Here is a 20,289-nt window from a genome sequence, read left to right as displayed (position 1 = left end):
CATCAGACTACACTTCTCTTGTTGTAGGTCTGTTAAAATTACCCAAATTCTATCTTTTAAATACAACAATAATAAGAGAAAAAATATGTCAAAGATTCATTAACATATAAACGTTGAATTAAAGGGTTAGTGTGATGTTGTCATGACTTTGGAAAGGCTAAAGCTGCCGTATAATTTTGATAAAGAATTTTTCTTTTCATATTTGTTAAAACTGTCATTATGTTGTGACACTTTCCTGTGAGATGGGTAATGTGTGAAAAGATCAATTTCCTCCTTATCCTCCCTGAGCTATGATTGCTGTCTGAAGAAATGCATTGCTCCCAACAACAACCAATCAGAGGAGGAAGGTCTTAGCAATGCTGCTAAATGTGCTAATGGTGGAGAAACAACTTACTATTTCAGGAAAACCATTTGTCCGCTGTTATCGGTGGTCATGCTAACTATCCTGAGTATTCACAAGATGCCATGCTAGCTACAGCGTACCAGAGAGCAAGCGGGGCAGGGGAGGAGAGAATGAGCAGTGTCAAATGAGATTGTGAAGTCTGGTTCATCCTTAGGAATAATTTCCAGATTCTTGAAGGTGCCACATTCTTCTTCTCAAATAAGAACCTGGGACAACATATATGGTATATTAAATGAAACAATAGAAATTTGGCCTATAGTTGAGATCTGCAGTCTACCAGCTAACCGCAGCTTAGACAGCGGGAAGAGAGGGGTATAAGCGGACACTGGGTCAGTGTGACCCTGCCGAGACGCACACAGGGTAAGATGGCATTTTGTTCTAAAGCAGACGTTGTCAGAGTAATTCACACATAATATCTTCTTGATTCTTTCAGGCACATTAAAACCCAGCGCAAACTGCAGTTTTCACTAAACAAATAGACCCAGCTGCACTCCAAAGACTTGTCTTACTAAATGTCTGCTCTCCCTCCAGCTGGATGATGATTATGTTTTCTCTTCTCTCTTTATATAAAAACTAGAACAAACCAACTTGTTGCACTACTGGAGATTTTTGGATTTAAAATAAGCAAAATTCACAGATGATGAAGATTAGCTTTTGATTATAAACTTGCTCTTTGTTTATAGTAATATTTGAGGTAGCTCTGTTTCTCCTTGTTATCCTTACTGTACTGATTTAGTAATCCACATAAATTAGCAGGTGATATGTTTCTATAGCAGTGAAGGTTCTGCAGAGGTATTTCAACTGAAACATTGCAAAGTTTTAATTATTTTTGTTTTAATCACAAACTGTGAATTATGACACAATAGCCTTTATTCTTTCAGGAAAAGCAAAGAAAAACTCCAAATCAGAGCAGAAAACTGGGACTGTTGGAAAGGGAGCCAGCAAGAAGATCACCAAGATCATCAGCCTGGGGAAGAAGAAGCCATCCACAGATGAACAGACTTCATCTGCAGAGGAAGATGTTCCCACCTGTGGTAAGACTGGGTTCATTAATCAAATTAAGAAAATGTCTTCTCAACGGCATGACTAATGACAATTCCCAGTTTGGAGGCCCTGTTCATCAGTGCAATGACTTCTTGGCATCACATAAAACTTTCACTTCCCTATTATTTATATTCACATTTACTTCTGCTTTTGTTGGAGCCAGGGATGCAAAGGTTAGGACAATTCCAAGGGCCAATCACCGACAGGGGGCCTTCCACATTTTTTTTAAATTTTTCTTCAACTAAAACTGTTAACAATTACATACAGCTCTGGAAAAAATTAAGAGATCTCTAAATTTTGTTTGGAATTTCGGAGACATGTCAGTAATTCATAGAATAAAAGAACAATGTTAATTTTATTCACACATATACGTATAAAGAGTAAAATCAGAGATTTGGCCATTTTTCCTAGAGTTGTATATACATGAAACAGAATCTCCAGAATACTTCATACCTGCCAAAATCTCTAAACATTAACGAGAGACACAAGCAGCTGTGACACAGTTCTAGTGGGGTCTGCTCCCCCGGAAATTAAAATACAATGATTTTACTTTATTCAACAGTCCACAAAGAGATGATACACAACAACACGACATATAAAGAATAAAAAGACAAAATAAAATAAAAATAAAAAAGAATCTTATAAAAGACTTGCATACCAATGTTTCCACAGAGCCGATTGGTATCTTGGTGCACTGAAAGAGGGATGTGAAAACATTACAATAAGACTGTTCAATGAGCTGCCTAAACGACACATGAACTTGTATATCAGATTTCTCAACAGAGCCTGGAATGTTCTGACATGTGCGTTACAAAACATCTCACTTGCACTGCTAAGCCTGGATTTCTTAAGCAGAATTCTCAGAGTCGTTAGACGCAACCTTAAGCTTCTGCATGCTAGCTTTTTTAAATTTACACCACAAATGAGCTGTGTACAAGGGTGCACAGTAAGCTTTAAACAGGCTTATTTTTACCTCATCAGTGCACATATGAAATTTCCTCCCCAGAATGTTTGCCTGAATGTACAACATGCGACACTGCCGATAAATATCATCATCACAGAGCTGGTCTGTGATATAGTGACCCAGGTATTTAGTTTTGGAACAAACATTTAACTTTTGCCCTGACAGAAAAAAATCAGGGAAGCAAAGTTGTTTGTCTGCTTTAATCCTACATACTAGTACAACCGTTTTCTTAGCATTATACTGCACATCAAATCTCAACCCATAATCAGAGCAGATATTCAGTAACTGCTGAAAACCAGCACTGGTCGGTGAGAGTACAGCCAGGTCATCAGCATACATAAAGTGATTGACCAAAGTATCACCGATCACACATCCAGTTTTACAGAGGTTCATTTCTTTTGACAGGTCATCCATGTACAAGTTAAACAAGGCAGGTGAAAGAAGCCCACCCTGACGCACACCATTACTCACACCAAAGGAAGCAGAGATGTTATTGCCCCATTTTACATGCATTTTCTGGTTAGAATACCAGTAAACCAAAATTTGTATAATAATGTCCGGAACACCTCATTGTTTTAATTTGCCAAATAACTTGCAGTGATTGACACAATCAAAGGCCTTAGAGGCATCAATAAACCCAATTAACACAGATGATTTTTTTCTTAGATATGCTCTTGCTGCCTCTTTCAGGCCATAAATACGGAGATCAGTTCCCAACTTGGCTTTGAAACCAAATTGATTATCTGTTGTACTAATAAATTGATTGAGCCGACCAAGCAAGATTTTTTCTAATACTTTAGATATCACATTAGCTAAAGCTATTGGTCTGTAGTTATTAAGGCTACCCACCTTACTAGTTTTGTCCTTAATTACTGGCACAAGGGTAACAGATAATAAGGAATCAGGCAACTGCCCATGGGTCATAAACCCAGAGAAACGCATTGCAAGCAGCATAGCCACTTTTTTTTTTTCGTCAGTGACCCCTCACACCCCTCACACCCCCACCATGGACTGTTCTCCCTGCTGCCCTCTGGAAAGAGGTTCTGCAGCATCCGGTGCAGGTCCACCAGGTTCCGAAACAGCTTTTTCCCACTTGCTATTAGACTGCTGAACTCTTAACTGGACTGCACTCAAAAACTGGTCTCCACTTCATACCTTGCACATGTACATAACTAAATAACTTCTATTTTACTGTCATTCCACTTTATATTTTATATTTATATTTATATTTATATTCCGGAGTAACCTCATAACATTGGAACCTCAAAACATTGTTCTGAGCTGTATGCAACGAAATTTCGTTCTGTATACACCCTGTGCATGCAAAATGATAATAAAGTCAGTCTAAGTCTTTTGGCTAGCATATTTCAGATGTTCTGCTGTAATGCTATCAGAGCCTGTTGCCTTATTCTCACACAAGGACGCTATAGCCTGTTGGACTTCACTAGGGGTTATTATAATCGCATCACTCTTAGCAATGTTTCCCACTCGATAGGGTACACTTTTTACACAGTTAAATAAGGCAGAATACTGCTGTCTCCATAGATCTGCTATATTATGAGTCCCAGATATGCCCTCTATCATACTGGGGAGTAATACAGCAGACCTGTTTAAGGCTCTGACATCATTCCAAAAGCCAATGGCATTATTACAAAGCAATTTTTCAGCCATGGAGTCTGCTCTCATGTTCTGCTCACATTTGAAAATATATCGAATGGCATATTTAAACTTTGCCCTAGTGAATTTTTTATAATATAGGAGAGTCCCATCTCTTGGTCTACCTGCTTGTACCCACATCTTATTTGCCTGCTTAGCTTCTGCATGGTATCCTGACACATGTTTATTCCAACCTGGCCTGATGTTATTAGCCTTTCTGCATGTAAGGTATGGTCTTGTACTCTCATACAAAGCATCCACAAGGCTATCATACATAGTATGAAGATCTATACAGTGAGAAATATCATTGCAGTTAACATCTGAGCACATAATAGATTGAAGAGGAAGACTTATTTTACTCAAAAGAAGATCCGTTTTCATATTATATGATAATAAGTCACCTTTAGAGAGTCTGGACCATTTAACTTTAGCTGTGGGGGCACTATTTGCCCCCCATATAAACACTGGAAGACTTTTAATATCCAGCATCATTAAAAATGGAACATGATCAGACATAGAATATTCATATAAGATTTCTATTGATTTTACAACAGCATGGGCATCAGCAGAGCTAATGCAGTGGTCAAGCCAGGACGTTGTATGCCAAGCTTCACTTATATAGGTATAGCTGTCTGCAGGTAGCAGGAGCTGACTGGACAATATAAAACTGTTATCAACACAAAACTGCTGCATATGTTCTGTGTATTTTACTACATACACAGAAGTAAAATAATGGTCATCAATAAAAGAGTTCAAGAAAGCAAGTCTATTCAAATAAATATCTTCATTCTGAGGACACTCATATGGTGTGTAGACATTAATAATGTCTACACACAACTTTTGCTGTACAACTTTTAAATGCACAGCAATACACCAGTCAACACCAGTTCTGATGACATTTAAAACTGCATCCAGCTTTTTGTGCCATAAAATAGCCACTCCTCCTGCGATTCGACCTCTCACTATACCCATAGAAAGATCCACAGTGGATTCACCAGCTCCGCAGAAGCAGTCATTAATACAGTTCAAACTTCCCAAATCCTGTTTCAATAAAAACGTTTCCTGTAAACAAAGAAAATTACATTTTTGCAACAGTCTATTCACATCCAGACGTCATGCTTTATCTCCAGCTGTTTTACCGACATGCAGTTTCCGGCAATTGTAAGAAATAACACGCATTAAATGGTCTATGAGGAATTCACAGAAGCCGTTCTATCGAACCCTCTGGAATCACTGGAAGTGGTCACCCCAGTCCCTTTAGACGTTGTAGGTTTATTCCGTGGCTCATAGTAATGGCGCACCACTGAACCCTCTGGCCACAGCTCTGGGTTATACACTTCTGCAACGTTCTCACACTCCACACAGACTTTAAAAGAACTGTATCTGGTGTTCCCAGTTACAATACGCCGGCACTCAACATCACGTCCAAGTTTTCCTTTAAGATAGTTTGCTAGTGTCTCATCATCAAGATCTGGAAGAAATCTCATTGTAAAGACAGTTACAAGCTTCGTTCTTACCACTTTTATGGTGCTTTGAGCACCAGTACCAATGATAGGTGTTGGTCTTTTACGCTCAGATTTGACTTGGCGTTTTAACGGAGCTGGATGGCTCTTGGTTCTCATACGCCACCCTTGTTTCACCACCAAGTTCCATGTGGGTGAACTCGTGGACGCATCTACAGTACAGTATCGGTTATCACTCCCCTTGACAGACTCAGCAATATTCCTGGAATAGTCGGTGTAGTTCCCGTTCCCGGGCAGAGCTGCATTATCAGCGGTAACACAGTTTGTTGGAACAGAATCCATGCATGCCGCCACCTCCTCAGAGACGTTCACATCCATTATCATGTCACTGGCGTTGGGTATTCCTGGAGCAGGTGTATCCATACTGCTAGATCCTCCACCGCCGGGCACCAAATGTCGTTCCATTGCCGCAACTCTGCGGTCAATGGTAGTGGTAACCTCACGCAACTCCTCCTCAACGTCCACTTGGCGTGACACTGTATGCTTTAGGGCACAGACCTCTCTCTGTAAACGCTCCATCTTGCTAAGTAGGTTGGATACATCCAGGCTGTTGAACAACACAGGCGGCAGCTCATCCAGGAAGTGGGAGACAAAGTGTGGTATAGCTTCCCCGCACTCATTCAGAACTTTTAAACAGCTTTTAATGGCATTTGCAGCTTTCTGATTCCCTTTGAAGGCCACGTACCGCTGCTTAGAATTGGAACACAGTTCAAACAGGACTTTTCTAGAGGACTCGATTCACTCAAAGTTAAATGTGTTTGATGCAAGCAGCACCAGCTCTTCCTGACACATAGTCTTGATTTTGACCACAAGAAAGTTTAAAAATTCATCCTCTGCTATAAGCTTTCCATCAGTAGTCTTGTAGATCTGCGGTTTAGTTCGGGGGCGACTGGAGAAGGGAACTCCCATGCCAGACTCCACACCATTCGCCATGCTCAGCTGATTGTGGACAATCAGCTGATTTCCACACTAACCACAATCTACTCAGAACTATGCATTTCCAGTCATTTGAGGAACATTTTACTAAATTCATAGGGTTAATAAAACTAAAACCATTTATTATCAAGGTAGAAGGAACTTAACTGAACTTTATTTGCAAATCATACTTAGAAATTGAATTACCCTTATTTTTATCTGAGCATTATGTGGCTGTTGGCCTTTTTCCTTTAAACAAGAATGCATGTCCATCTATGGAAAAGTAGAAATTATGTGTCAGTGTTTTACTATTTCAGTTCACAGTTCATGAAGTGGGCCTATCATAGTTACAGTACAAAACACCTTTCTATTCACAAAGAAACAGCCTGACCTTAACATTCTGTACTGTTCTTTGGTTTTACCTTATTTAAGTGACTCCAGGGAGGTTTGGGTAATTAATTACAAAACAACACAACAGTCACTAACCAAACTTCAAAAAAGAGCAACAAGAGTAATTAATAAAGCTAAATACCAGGATCAGACTAACCCATTATTTTTCAACATATTTTGCACACATGCAACATTTTGTACTGAACAACTACAAAATACTCTGCAAATAAATAAAGCCAATTGTAATGGTCTCGCTATGGTGTCTTGAACCAACGCTAACCATCAGCGAAACTCCTTTCACATGAGTCAGGATTTTTCAGCTCTTCTTTATTTTTCATGTGGAACGGAGTGAAACTGCAAAAACAAACAACTCAGAATAAGCTCAAAGCAGCTAATAGAAATGTTTCAGATACAGTTACATAGGTACAAAACAACGCTACTTAATGGTCTAAAATATCTTAACAGCCTGCTAGCAATGACGTAGCAAACAATCGACTCGCTCACATTTATCTTCAGAACCAACATAAATTCAATAGACAACTCACTCAGCTTTACACGTTAACACAAACGCCCATTCTGAACTACAAGATGTCACTTACAGGCATTGCCTCGAAGAAACCGAACAGAATGCGACACCCACAACAGACACATCCGTCCATCTGCTCCACCGCTAGCCAAACAAACGCACTAAGCAACATAAAAGTAAAGCATTTCCCATTTCCCAAAACGTCCAGCAGATGGCAGCAATGTGCCGTACAAAATAAAACACCCACAGTTCACAGTTTACAAGACAACTTACAGGACACTCCCTGCCTGACATCTGTGATGTCACACTACAGAAACATAACATTTGAAACAGTTTTAACTTGCAGTGTATTTTTGGAGTAGAACAACCTCTGAAATAGGCCTCAAGTAAGTCTTCGAACCAGTCTGCGATGTAACTTTCAGTTCCACTTTGCAAACCAAACCGTCAGCACTCGGGTAAGAGGCAACAACAACAGCCATTGGCCATTCATTGCGTGGTGCTCGACTGTCCTAGTACTCCTAGTGTTAACAGCACAATGTCCCCCTTTTGAAGATTGCGATGTCGTTCATTCCATTTGGAACGTGGCTGGAGAGAAGACAAGTACTCGCTCCTCCAACGGTTCCAGAAACTGCTGGCAAGCGCCTGTACTCTTTTCCACCGACATCCAAATGAATCTCTATTTGTAAACTCTCCACAGAGAGATGCAGCAGCTGTCTTCTGTGTGCGAAGTGTCGCAGGTGTAAGCAGGAATGGTGATTCAGGGTCTGTAGACACAGGAATGAGGAGTCTGGAATTTATAATGGCTGACACCTCAGCCATCAGAGTACACAAAACATCATGTGTAAGGTGAACATGTCCTTTTGCCAGCATATTATCTAGGATCCTCCGGGCAACCCCAATCATCCTCTCCCATGCTCCTCCCATGTGACTGGAGTGAGGAGAGTTAAATTCCCAAGTGCAGCCATGTTCATTCAGGTATCTTTGGATGCTGTCACCCTCCACTTTTTTCAGGAATCCCAACTCCTTCCGTGCTCCAACAAAGTTAGTTCCGCAGTCTGACCTAAGATGTTTGGCAGGGAGTTTGCTAAACCGTTTTGGTAAATTCTCAGGATACAAGTTGAACTTCTCAAAGAGTGAATGTTTTCCAATTAATAATTCTGCGCTCCAAATTACAGAAACTGACCTGCCCTTCCCTCTTGCTAGAGCAGGATTCAAATATTTGGGAATTAACGTGACACGTTCTTTTTCTGATCTGTTTGAAAAAAATCTCCCCCCTCTGCTTAATAATCTCAAACGTGACCTGCAGAAGTGGAGTGTCCTAAATTTATCTTTAGCGGGTAAAGTAGCATGCATTAAAATGAACGTCTTGCCAAGATTTATGTATTTCTTTCAGAGTGTCCCGGTTTTTCTCCCAAAATCATTCTTCAGACTTATTGATAAACAGCTATCCTCATTCATGTGGGGTAATAAACATCCTAGAATCAGCAGGTGCTTCCTTCAGAGACATAAGGATGAGGGGGGTATGGCTCTACCTAACCTGTTGTATTATTACTGGGCAGCAAACCTACAAAAAATAGTCTGTTTACTCCATCAACCAGATGTTGACTGGTGTCAATTAGAACTGAATGCATGTAAGCCATCATCATTCCCTGCATTAGTTACCTCAAAGCTTCCTCTCTCTCCGAGGCAGCATTCGTCATGCCCAGTTGTAATCTCAACTCTTAAAATATGGTCACAATTTAGACAACACTTCAATATGATAAACTTCTCTATCTACAGTCCCATATGTGATAACCATGTTTTCCCGCCATCCTTATTAGATCCTGTCTTTGCCCATTGGCGGAGAGCAGGCTTAAATAAATTTAGTGACCTATATATAGATGGAATTTTCGCTACCTTTGATGCTATTTCCTCTAAATTTAGCCTACAGCGTTCCTCCCTATTTCGATACCTCCAGATCCGTGACTGTGTTCGTAACAATAGTCCCTGCTTTCCTAATTTACCCCCAAAAGGAGGTATGGACATAATCTTGCAAACTCCAACACAAGATAGGGGCTTAATCTCCAAAATTTATAATAGCATCTCATCATTCAATACTGTGAAGCTCAATGAGATCAGAGCAGAATGGTCAGAGGAAATTGGAATACACATCTCTGACGAAACTTGGAACCAAGCACTACGTAGAGTAAATGGGTCAACATCATGCGCTCGACTTGGACTAATTCAGTTCAAGGTCCTTCATAGGATCCATTACAGTAGAGCCAGACTCTCAAGGATTTATTCTACAGTGAGTGAAACCTGTGCTCGGTGCCACATAGCTAAGGCAAACCTAACTCACATGTTCTGGACCTGTAACAAACTGTGTAACTTCTGGTCCACAATTTTTCAGATCCTTTCTGAAGCTTTCGAAATAAGTATCCAACCCAGTGCTGAATTGGCAATATTTGGAACTCCAGGGGAGGGGATATCAGTAACACATGATTTTAAAAATGTACTAGCTTTTTCAACTCTCCTCGCCCGAAGAAGAATATTATTAGTGTGGAAATCAGAACACCCACCCAAGGCTTCTCTTTGGTTGAAAGATCTGTCCATGTTCCTTAAGTTAGAGAAGATCAAATTTTGTCTTAGAGGTTCGATCCAAAAATTTTATAAAACTTGGGCCCCTCTATTGTCTTATTTTGAAAGACTGGATACCCTCCCTCGAGCCTGAAAATCACATAGGAGCCAGCTCTGCTGTAGTTGCCTGTCCCCCCAGCCCGGCGGCTCCTTGTGAATCTGGCTATCGATAGTGATTGTCAACCTGTGCAGTTTTAAATATCCATGTTCTGTCTTGATCTGTGTACCTACGCTTGCGCGGACGCCTGTTTTACATGCTGTCCATGTTTCTGTACTCTGTCTTAGTCCCCTGGGTTTTTCATGATTGTGATTCCATAGCTGTATAATTATTAATTTTTTTTTTTTATTATTTTTTTTTTATTTTTATTTTTTTTATTACTTTATTTTGCTGTTTCTTTTGTTTGCAGCCGGGTATGGATGGATGGGGAGGGGTAGGGGACAGAATAAACAGAAGGTAAAGGAAGAGACCACAGGATGGGGAGTGGGAAGGAGGGGAGAAGGGAAAAAAAAAAAATGTTTACTTTGTCCCTGTGTTCAATGTACTGTTGTGGATAGTTGACTAAATAAAAAAATAATAAAAAAAAAAAAAAAAAAAAAGATGTTTGGCAGGTCCCCTTATTGCAAAAAGCCTTCTCATAGCATTAATGCAACCTGATGTATCCAGAGTAGAAATAACTTCGATGTGCACTGCTCTGGTAGACATGCATGTAAACAGCAAAGCCCACCGCTTACTTTCTGCTTGGCCTCCTCTTGTCCGTCTGGCAGTAACTGACCACGGCCCAAAAACACCCATGCCTATGAACGTGAAAGGTGGTGCTGCTGTCACGCGTTCAGGGGGCAAGTCGGCCATCTGCTGTTCCATGATTGTGCCTCTGAGTTTCCGGCAGGTGATGCAAGAGTGAATAATAGAGCTAATGAGCCTTTTTCCTCCAATAATCCACAAACGGCTCCTTCACTGAAATGACGCCCCTGGTGTTTTACCTGCTCGTGATAGTAACGGGCCAGAAGCATGGATATGTGGTGGTTTTTAGGAAGGATGAGAGGATTTTTCACTTCAATGTCCAGCTGAGCATTTTTAAGCCGACCTCCAACCCTGATGAGTCCCGCTTCATCAATCCCTGGCTGAAGCTTAAAAAGGGGACTGTTTTTTGGAACGGGCCTCCCTGCCATCAAAGCTGTTATCTCCTCTGCACAAGCCTGGTTTTGTGCTGATCTTATTATGATGTTTTCAGCTTGAATTCTCTCTTCTGGTGTTCGAGGCTTATGACCTCTGTGCCATCTCGTGCAGCCCTTTACCTTTTGACCTTCTTGGTGTGAACGAGCAATGTGAATGAGAAAACTCACTGCTCTTAAAAGTGAGCTCCACGTAGAGGACCTCTCGAACCGGTCAGCTGTCAGAACTTTTGTTGCTTGAGTTTGTGTAACACAACATGTAACAGTTGGTCGCACCTCAACATCTTCATCTGGATTAACAAGCTCATGTGCTTGAAATGTGGCTTCCTCACCTTGATAGCGTTTGTTGAGGAAAGCCGGTCCAGATAACCACATGGTGGAGGATAGCTGGGAAGCATGAGCTGACCGGGACGCCATGTCTGCCGGATTCTGCTCAGATGGGACGTAGAACCACTGCTCAGGTTTGGAAGACTGATGTATGCGCTGAATCCTGTTATGCACATATACGTAAAATCGCCGGCTCTGGTTATGTACATAACCCAAGACAACCTTACTGCCGCAGTAAAACTTCACTGCATCTGGTTGGAAGTCAATCTCGCTGAGAATGAAGTCAGCTATTTCCACTGCCATCACGGCAGCGTATAGCTCCAGGCGTGGAATAGTGGGCTCTGTCTGTGGTGTCAGTCTGGCTTTCCCAAAAACGAAACCCACACTAGTTGTCCCGTCTCCACTTATGATTCTGATGTATGCCACTGCTCCAATGGCTTTTGTAGATGCATCAGAGAAGACACATAATTCCTTCCGCACAGTTTCGCATAGGGAATTACTGGTGTACATGTGAGGAATGTGCAGGTGGCTCAGCTCTTGTAGAGAATCTTTCCAAGATTCCCAGCTTTGTCGCTTCACTTCAGGTAGTGGTGTGTCCCAGTCAAATGTGTCACTGTTAAGCTCTCGAAGCAGAATCCTTCCATGTATTATGACCGGAGCAGCAAACCCGATGGGATCAAACAGGCAGTTCACAATGGACAGGACACCCCGACGGGTAAATGGTTTGTCCTTGACAGAGATGCTGAATGTTAAGGTGTCAGATGCTACCTCCCAGCACAACCCCAGACTACGCTGCACAGGCTCATGCTGTCCACTGAAATCCAGATCCTTGATTCCTTCTGCATGGTCCTCAGGAGGGAAAGCCTTCATCACAGCTGGACTGTTAGATGCAATCTTGTGCAGGCAAAGATTGGACTCAGAAAGGGATGCTTGCGTCCTCTGAAGGAGATCTATGGCTTGTGTATCAGATGGAAGTGACATAAGTCCATCATCGACATAGAAATGTCTCTCCACAAAGTGACATGTGTCTTCACCATGGCGATGTGCTCCTACTTCGCAGCTCTTCGGAGACCATATATGGCAACAGCTGGGGACGGTTTGTTGCCGAACACATGGACTTTCATCCTGTAGTCGATAATGTCTTTAGTCATGTCATTGTCTCTGAACCACATAAACCTCAAAAAGTTTCTGTGGTCCTCCCTTACTTGAAAACAATGAAACATCTGACGGATGCCAGCTGTGACAGCTACTCTCCCTTTCCTGAATCTAAGTAGGACCCCGAGTAAGCTGTTAAGATCTGGCCCTTTGAGCAGCACACTGTTCAGTGAAATTCCCTGGTGCTGAGCGCTGGAATCGAAAATGACCCTAATTTGCCCAGTCTTTTGAGGATGGTAAACACCGAAGAATGGTAAGTGAGGCACTTTGTTGCCTGCTCACGGTTATTTGACAACCTTGGCCTGGGTGCTTTAAACGGCAACTGAGCAACCCAGGTATTGTCTTTATCTCTGTACATTTGGGTCTTCATGGTCTTTAAAAAGACAGTATCTTCATATGATGGTGCTAGCTTATTGTCGTTACCTGTTTCAGCAAACACAGTCTTTCCTATGCTTTGCTCTTTTGGCTCATTTGACGGTGCAATAGTGCCCCAGGGGCTCTCCCTGCCATAACTTGCTCTCTCTTGAAGCTGTATGTATGCATCACATGATGTCATGAAAGATCGTCGACCACCTGCCAAAACAGTGGTTTTGTAGGATGATACACTTGACATGTGAACCACTGTGAACCTTGAAGACACACCTCCCCCACTATTACCCAGCCAAGGTAAAGCTTCTGAGCAAAGGGAGAATTAACTGGGCCACTTATTTGTTGTGTTACTTTGTGCACTTCAATAGCATCCCGCCCAAGCAGGAGCAGTATCTCTGCTCTGGGATCAATTTCAGGAATTTCCGAAGCGATGGACTGAAGATGTGGATGGTGAAGAGCTGCAGCAGGTGTAGGTATTTCATACCTGTTGTTGGGTATTTGGTTGCATTCAATCAGTGGTGGCAGAGCTATGCATTCTCCTCCATTTACTGGTTCAATACATAATCCTGCAGCTTTCCTCCCTGACATGTCTGTGAGCCCTGAACATGTCTTCAGTGAGTAAGGAAAAACCTGACTCTGGATATTGAACATCTCAAACAGTTCTGACCTAGCAAGTGAGCAGTTGCTTTGGTCGTCAATTACTGCATACACCCTGATGGCCTTATCTCTTTGGTCCTGAAGAAACACTCTGGTGAGGCATATTTTGGCACAGGACACTGGTGCGTGTCTTTCACCACAAACCTCTGTGCAGTGACTACTAACAGTGATCTTGTTAGAATGATCTTCTTCGACTTTGCTGACCTCTGATGCTAAGGTAGTCTATAATTCATTTGAAAGTGGACCGGGGTGCATTGCTGAGATGTGGTGTTCACTGTTACATTCGCTGCATTTAGTAGGGACTTTGCAGTCTCTTGCAATATGAGAACAGGATGCACAGCATTTGTAACAAATCCCACAGTCTTTTAAAAATTCTTTCCTTTCTTCCAACGTTTTAGCTTGGAAAACTTTGCATTTTTTCAAAGGGTGGGGTTTTTTGTGGATTGGACAATGCTTGCTTGGGTCAGTTTGCCTCAGCATGGTAGGAACGGCAGAGCCATTTCCCTCTTCTAAGTCTGTTTTTTGCACGGTTACAGGAAACTTTGCAGCTGTGTGTTGCACAAATGACTTAGCTTTTACTGTAGGTTGAGAACTGCTGAGAACAGCGAAACTGGGATCATTTCTGGTACGGGCTTCATTACACACAAATGAAGCAAAATAGTAAAATGGTGGGAAATGACCATAATGCTCTCTCTTAAATCTTGAACCCTCTGTTATCCACTTCTCTTGTAGATTATGGGGAAGCTTTTCTATGACTGGACTGATTCCTCGAGCTGTATCCAAGCAATCTAATCCAGGAAGATATCCATCTTCTTTTGCTGCCTGGAGTTCCATCAAAAGATCTCCCAGCTCTCTTAGTTTGTTGTAGTCCCTGCTGGCAACTCTGGGAAATGCATCAAGACGTTTAAATAATGAACTTTCAATCACTTCTGGTGCAGCGTAACACTCATACAACCTGTCCCAGGCTTTCTTGAGAGCTGCTTCGGGGTTACTAAGGTGCATAAGGCGCATCCTCTTCACATGTTCTGCTGACTCCTTTCCAAGCCATTTTGTGAGAAGATCCAGCTCTTCGCTTGCCGACAGCTCTAGCTCTTGGGTTGCGTTAACAAATACAGACCTCCATGCTCTGAAGCTTTCTGGTTGGTCATTGAACTTGCTGAGGCCTGTGCTCACCAAATCCCGCCGTGCTAAAAACTTGGCAATGTCGAACATTGAGTCTCTGTGACTTTGGGGATGTAAGCTGGTAATATTCGGTGACGTATAGGGCCGAGCTGCTGGATTAGGAAAGCTTGGATGCTTCAATGATGCCCTACCACAATCATCTAATGTGGCTGGAGGGTAATGACTGGGTGTGGGTAGCTGCACATAAGCCTTTGAAGGTGTTTCACTGTAAGCATTCTGAAACATATGACTTCCTCTGACTGGCTCATATGTGACGTTAATGCTTGGTACTTTCTCTTTTGGAAAATCATCCTTTGGATGTGGCGCGTTGCTTAGGGCATCTTTACTTTGTAGGTCGACTTGATGCTTTGCTTGCCCTTCAATATATTCCAGTGTGTGTTCTGCTGATTCACCATGTATTGGTGCATTACTCCTTTGCATGACAGAAAGGTAAGTACTATTGCTCTCAGCTGCTTCCAGAATGTCCGCTTCTGCATCAGCAGCTGCTGCCTCTCGCTGCAAACTCAGGGACTCCAATTCCGCTTCCAATTTGACTTTGTTCAGCTTAAGTTGTACTTCTCGCTCAGCGTATGATGCGCGTGCACGTGCTGCTTCTGCTCTAGCACGGGCTAACGCAGCCCTGCTAATCTGTGATGCAGACGAGCGTATGCTTCCTGTGCTGACCTGAGATGCACTGTCGTGACCTTCCATGTTGATTCCAGAATAAGTTTCAGCTGATTCGTCTGCCTTTTCACTGTAATGGTCTCGCTATGGTGTCTTGAACTCAGAATAAGCTCAAAGCAGCTAATAGAAATGTTTCAGATACAGTTACATAAGTACAAAACAACGCTACGTTATGGTCTAAAATATCTTAACAGCCTGCTAGCAATGATGTAGCAAACAATCGACTCGCTCACATTTATCTTCAGAACCAACATAAATTCAATAGACAACTCACTCAGTTGTCTATTGACAAACGCCCATTCTGAACTACAAGATGTCACTTACAGGCATTGCCTCGAAGAAACCGAACAGAATGCGACACCCACAACAGACACATCCGTCCATCTGCTCCACCGCTAGCCAAACAAACGCACTAAGCAACATAAAAGTAAAGCATTTCCCATTTCCCAAAACGTCCAGCAGATGGCAGCAATGTGCCATACAAAATAAAACACCCACAGTTCACAGTTTACAAGACAACTTACAGGACACCAATGCTTTAAACCAGCGTTTCCCAATGCCGGTCCTCAGGCCTCCCTGCTCTGCATGTTTTAGATGTGCCTCTATTCCAGAGCAGCTGATTCAAATGATTGCATGACCATCAAGTGCTGCAGAAACCTGTTGATCACCCATATATTCAATCCAGGTGTGTAGCAGAAGGGAAACACCTAAAACATGCAGGGCAGGGGGGCCTGAGGACCGGAATTGGGAAACACCGCTTTAAACAATTTCCATTCATAAATATCACAAAAATCATTCTAAATTAATTAAGTACTGTATTACCACTTAAAATTGCCCATTGAAAAAAAACACTAACCATAATAGTTTACATTTCAAATTGCTGTCTAAAAAACAGTGCTGATGATACAAATCTGCCCCCTTATAGCTGGTTAAAAATATATGTACAAATGTCTTTACTGAGTTTTTATTTGTTTGTTTTTCTTGGAGGCTGGTTCAAGACTAAACTTACCACAGGGGACAGTGCACTCTGTTTTTTCATTGGGAGCACTTAAAAAAGAATGAAACAAAAAACAGAGCAATATTTCATAGTTTGATATATTAAGTGAGCCAAAGAACTTGTGTCTCCAGAGGTTGGAGATCCTGATTTAGCAGATGGAAAATGTCATCCTATCTCAATACTGCAGCTAAAAGTGCAGCACCGTAATTGTTAAAGTAAAATTGTGAAGGTTAGAAAAATCTACCACTAAATATTAAAGCAAGACATTTATTAAGTATAATTTCTTCAATAATCTTAGAATGTTCCCAATTCTAAGATTGCCGCGTGTAACCAGTCATCCTGCACTGTGTGGTGAGTTACGTACACAGCAAATTCAAAAGTGTTAGATTTCCAGTGTTGGTGTTGTATGTTAAAAATACAGTGTTAATTCAACACTTGTTTAGTCTAATTCAACAACATGAGTGTTAGTTTCCCTAAAGAGTTGGTGTTATTCCAGAGATTTAAATTTAATCAACTCTGTCTGGTGTTGATTTTGAAAACACCAGACAGAGTTGGCCCCACAATTGTAATGTATCTGTGACGTCACGTGTTTGCCCAAGGAGCGGGGACAGCAGTATGGCGTCTTGTCTGGAGCTTATAATAACAAGGTAAGTTCCATATTAAGATTATCATGTTTGTGATTCTTTTTTTTACGGATGCATTAATTTTCCATTTGCGCAAGAGTATCTAATCATATACATAGTTCGCTTAACGTAAGTTTATTTGTTTGGATATCACGGTATATACGAATGTTTAGTACAGTACAGTCCTCGAGAGCTACCATCCTGCAACTTTCAGGTGCTTCCCTGCTCCAACACACCTGAATCAAATGAATGGCTCATTAGCAGGTCTGTTCAGAGCTGATCGAGGGCTTGTGCGAAATTCTGTTCCCCTGTGAAAATCTGTTCCCCCTGTGTCGGGAGCGCGCATTGCAGTCAGGGAAGCGGATCTGACCATTTTCACGGCGCTTCTGATCGATTTCTCGGTAATCATGCCAAGCTTGTAACATTTAGTTTAATCAGCAGCTGTTGTTTACAAAATTGTAAAAATAATTAAATAAACGAGGTCTTTTTACGCTGTTTTGTGTTATTTTAAACGCCAAGAGAATCGGTCTTTTTCCAACTTTTGTCACTTCCGCCTGACAGAAATAAAAGTCAGTCACCAAAACACAGTTTTCCAACACGTAGTGTGTATTTATAATTTTTCATTGCTGATATAAGAGGATGGAAGCTGGCTGAAGCATGGCACAAAAATTAAGACATCCTGAAAAGACGAGAGCGTGGACTTTCTGGTAAATCCCATTATAATGTAAAATATGACAGATTACAGTAGTAAGGAAATTTCTAGTATACTATATGCTATCACACATAACAATTTTTGAGAATTTGGCAACAGTTGCTCTTTATTCCCAAAAGTTATGGGGGGAGGAGAGGAGAGAATGGATATTTCAGCTGCCTGAAATAACCTGTTCCCCCTCCATAACATGGGAACAAATTAATTCAGCAACAAGTCTTTAACTGTGTTTATTCCTTTCATCATCAACAATAAATCAAGTAAGTTTGAAAGCATTTGCTCTGTATATGCCAGAGTTGTGGGGGGAGGAGAGGAGAAAATGGATATTTCAGCTGCCTGAAATAATCCGTTCCCCCTCTATAAAATGGGAACAAATTAATTTACCAACAAGTCTTTAAGTGTGTTTACTCCTTTCATCATCAATAATAAATCATGTAAGTTTGGTAACATTTGCTCTTTATTTGACAAAGTTATGAGGGGGGGACCATATATTTTAGCCACCTGAAATAATCCGTTCCCCCTCCAAAACACAGGAACAAATTAATTTACAAGAAAGTGTTTGACTTTGCTTTGCTTTGGAAACATTTGCTCTTTATTTCTCAAAGATAAGGGGCCTTGGGATTTAAACTTTTTTCCATAGCTGCCTTATATCAAAGTCTTGTAAGTATAAATATCAAACAGTTTTCAAAATGTAATTTATTAACCATTAAACAACATACATAAACAAGCACACCACAGCAAACTCAGGAACAAAGGCAAACTAAGGCAACTAAGGCAAACACGCAAAGCAGTGATACGTTTTTTCAGTTGGTGGGCTTCCCACACACGCATGATGGAACCACCTCAGACACATGTCACACTGGATCTAGGAAAGAAACCAAAAATATCAGGGTTTTTTAGAAATATATGTCTTTACAATTACAATATACAATCAATCATTTTAGATTCCCTTATATTCCAACTGCTGGAGGATCATATCATAGCTTGTTGACGCAAGATAAGATTAGATAAAACTTGTCCTCTTTATTTAGTTTACTAACACTAAGTCTTTGAATAATTCTAAAAACTTTCCTACCCAGTTCACATCCGGGTCACTTTCCATCTCTCCACAGAAGTGACACAAGTCTTTTAGGTCCTCTGTTAACAACAAAAGTATAAAAACACACACACACACACAAACGATTATACATGTACAATCGTGACAGTATATATGTGTGTGTGTGTGTATGAAACTGTTACACAGGATGTGCTAAGCACCAACACAGTCATTTATGAAAAAAACATAGAAGATGAAATGATTGTATTTATTAATTTGTAGACAAACAATTTCCTTAAATAAATGTTTTCAGAGTCCATGTTAATGTATTAAGTTTGGCTAAGTACAGATGTTTTAGCCAAACATACAAATAATAGTAATCATGATAACAATTGTCATAGACCAGTGGTCCCCAAACTACGGCCCGCAGGCCAGATGCGGCCCGCCTCCACATTTGGTCCGGCCCCCTGAACAATACCAGAGTATTTTCATATATGTGCATTTTTATTTGATACGTTGGACTTTTGCAATAAAATAAATGTTCCTTAGTAATGAACTTTATTTATTATTAACTACTAGTTAGTAACTATTTTATACATGCATATAATTGACCCTAACCCTTTTTTTTATGTGGAGAACCCAGTGTTATTTGGTTATTATTTATTTCATAAATAGTGTTATTTCCTGACTTTTGTTCACTGAAGAATCCAGAAAAGGTTATTTGATTGTGCTTTCTGAAAAACAATACATTTTTATGTTTAGCACTCTTACAATTGTCACATTTTTTCTGTTGCAAACTGACCCCGGCCCCCCATCAGAGAAGGGACAAGTTATGTGGCCCTCACAGGAGAAAGTTTGGGGACCCCTGTCATAAACACTCAAAATAAGAATATTAATGTTAAGGATAAGTCTCAGGCTGTGGAGACTTATCCGCCTCTCTGGAAACAGGAAAGTCCACAACCTCTTTTGATAGGATTTTTTCTGCAAACTGAAATGAAGAGCTTCATTTAATGGCTTTAAATTTAAGTAACAAAGAAAATAATTCACTGTACATGTCTCAAAATATATATCAAAATCCTAAAGTCAGACACTGTGTGACAATATGTCTGAAACCTGCAGTGAAAATCCACCACATGATGAACTATCTTGTTGTTTTGGATGCTTGACTGTGTCACATGTCCAACGTTAGACATTGCACCCCTTCTTCCTCATAAATGCCCTGTAAATATAGATATATTAATAAGAACAACTTTATTTGATTTCCATACTTGAGTTAAACTTAAATTTTTAACCATACCTTGTGATTTGCAAGCATTTCTGGATGTCTTGTTTCGATTCCCCCAATGGATTCAAGAACAAAG

At 40.9% G+C, this 20,289-nt stretch overlaps 1 protein-coding gene across 2 annotated transcripts in view; it reads left to right on the top strand.

The window, feature by feature from the left end:
* afap1 (actin filament associated protein 1) overlaps window positions 1-20,289 on the top strand; it is a 124,981-nt gene that overhangs the window by 87,704 nt on the left and 16,988 nt on the right. For both annotated transcript variants that reach the window (XM_023346294.1, XM_023346295.1), the window contains exon 9: window positions 1,285-1,437. In XM_023346294.1, the coding sequence (XP_023202062.1) occupies window positions 1,285-1,437 (153 nt within the window). The remainder of the gene's footprint in view (window positions 1-1,284; window positions 1,438-20,289) is intronic.

Source organism: Xiphophorus maculatus, chromosome 14, assembly GCF_002775205.1.
Source record: "Xiphophorus maculatus strain JP 163 A chromosome 14, X_maculatus-5.0-male, whole genome shotgun sequence".
Lineage (NCBI taxonomy): Eukaryota > Metazoa > Chordata > Actinopteri > Cyprinodontiformes > Poeciliidae > Xiphophorus > Xiphophorus maculatus.
The sequence above is the reverse complement of the archived record's forward strand: the minus strand, read 5'-3'. Positions and strand labels throughout refer to the sequence as shown.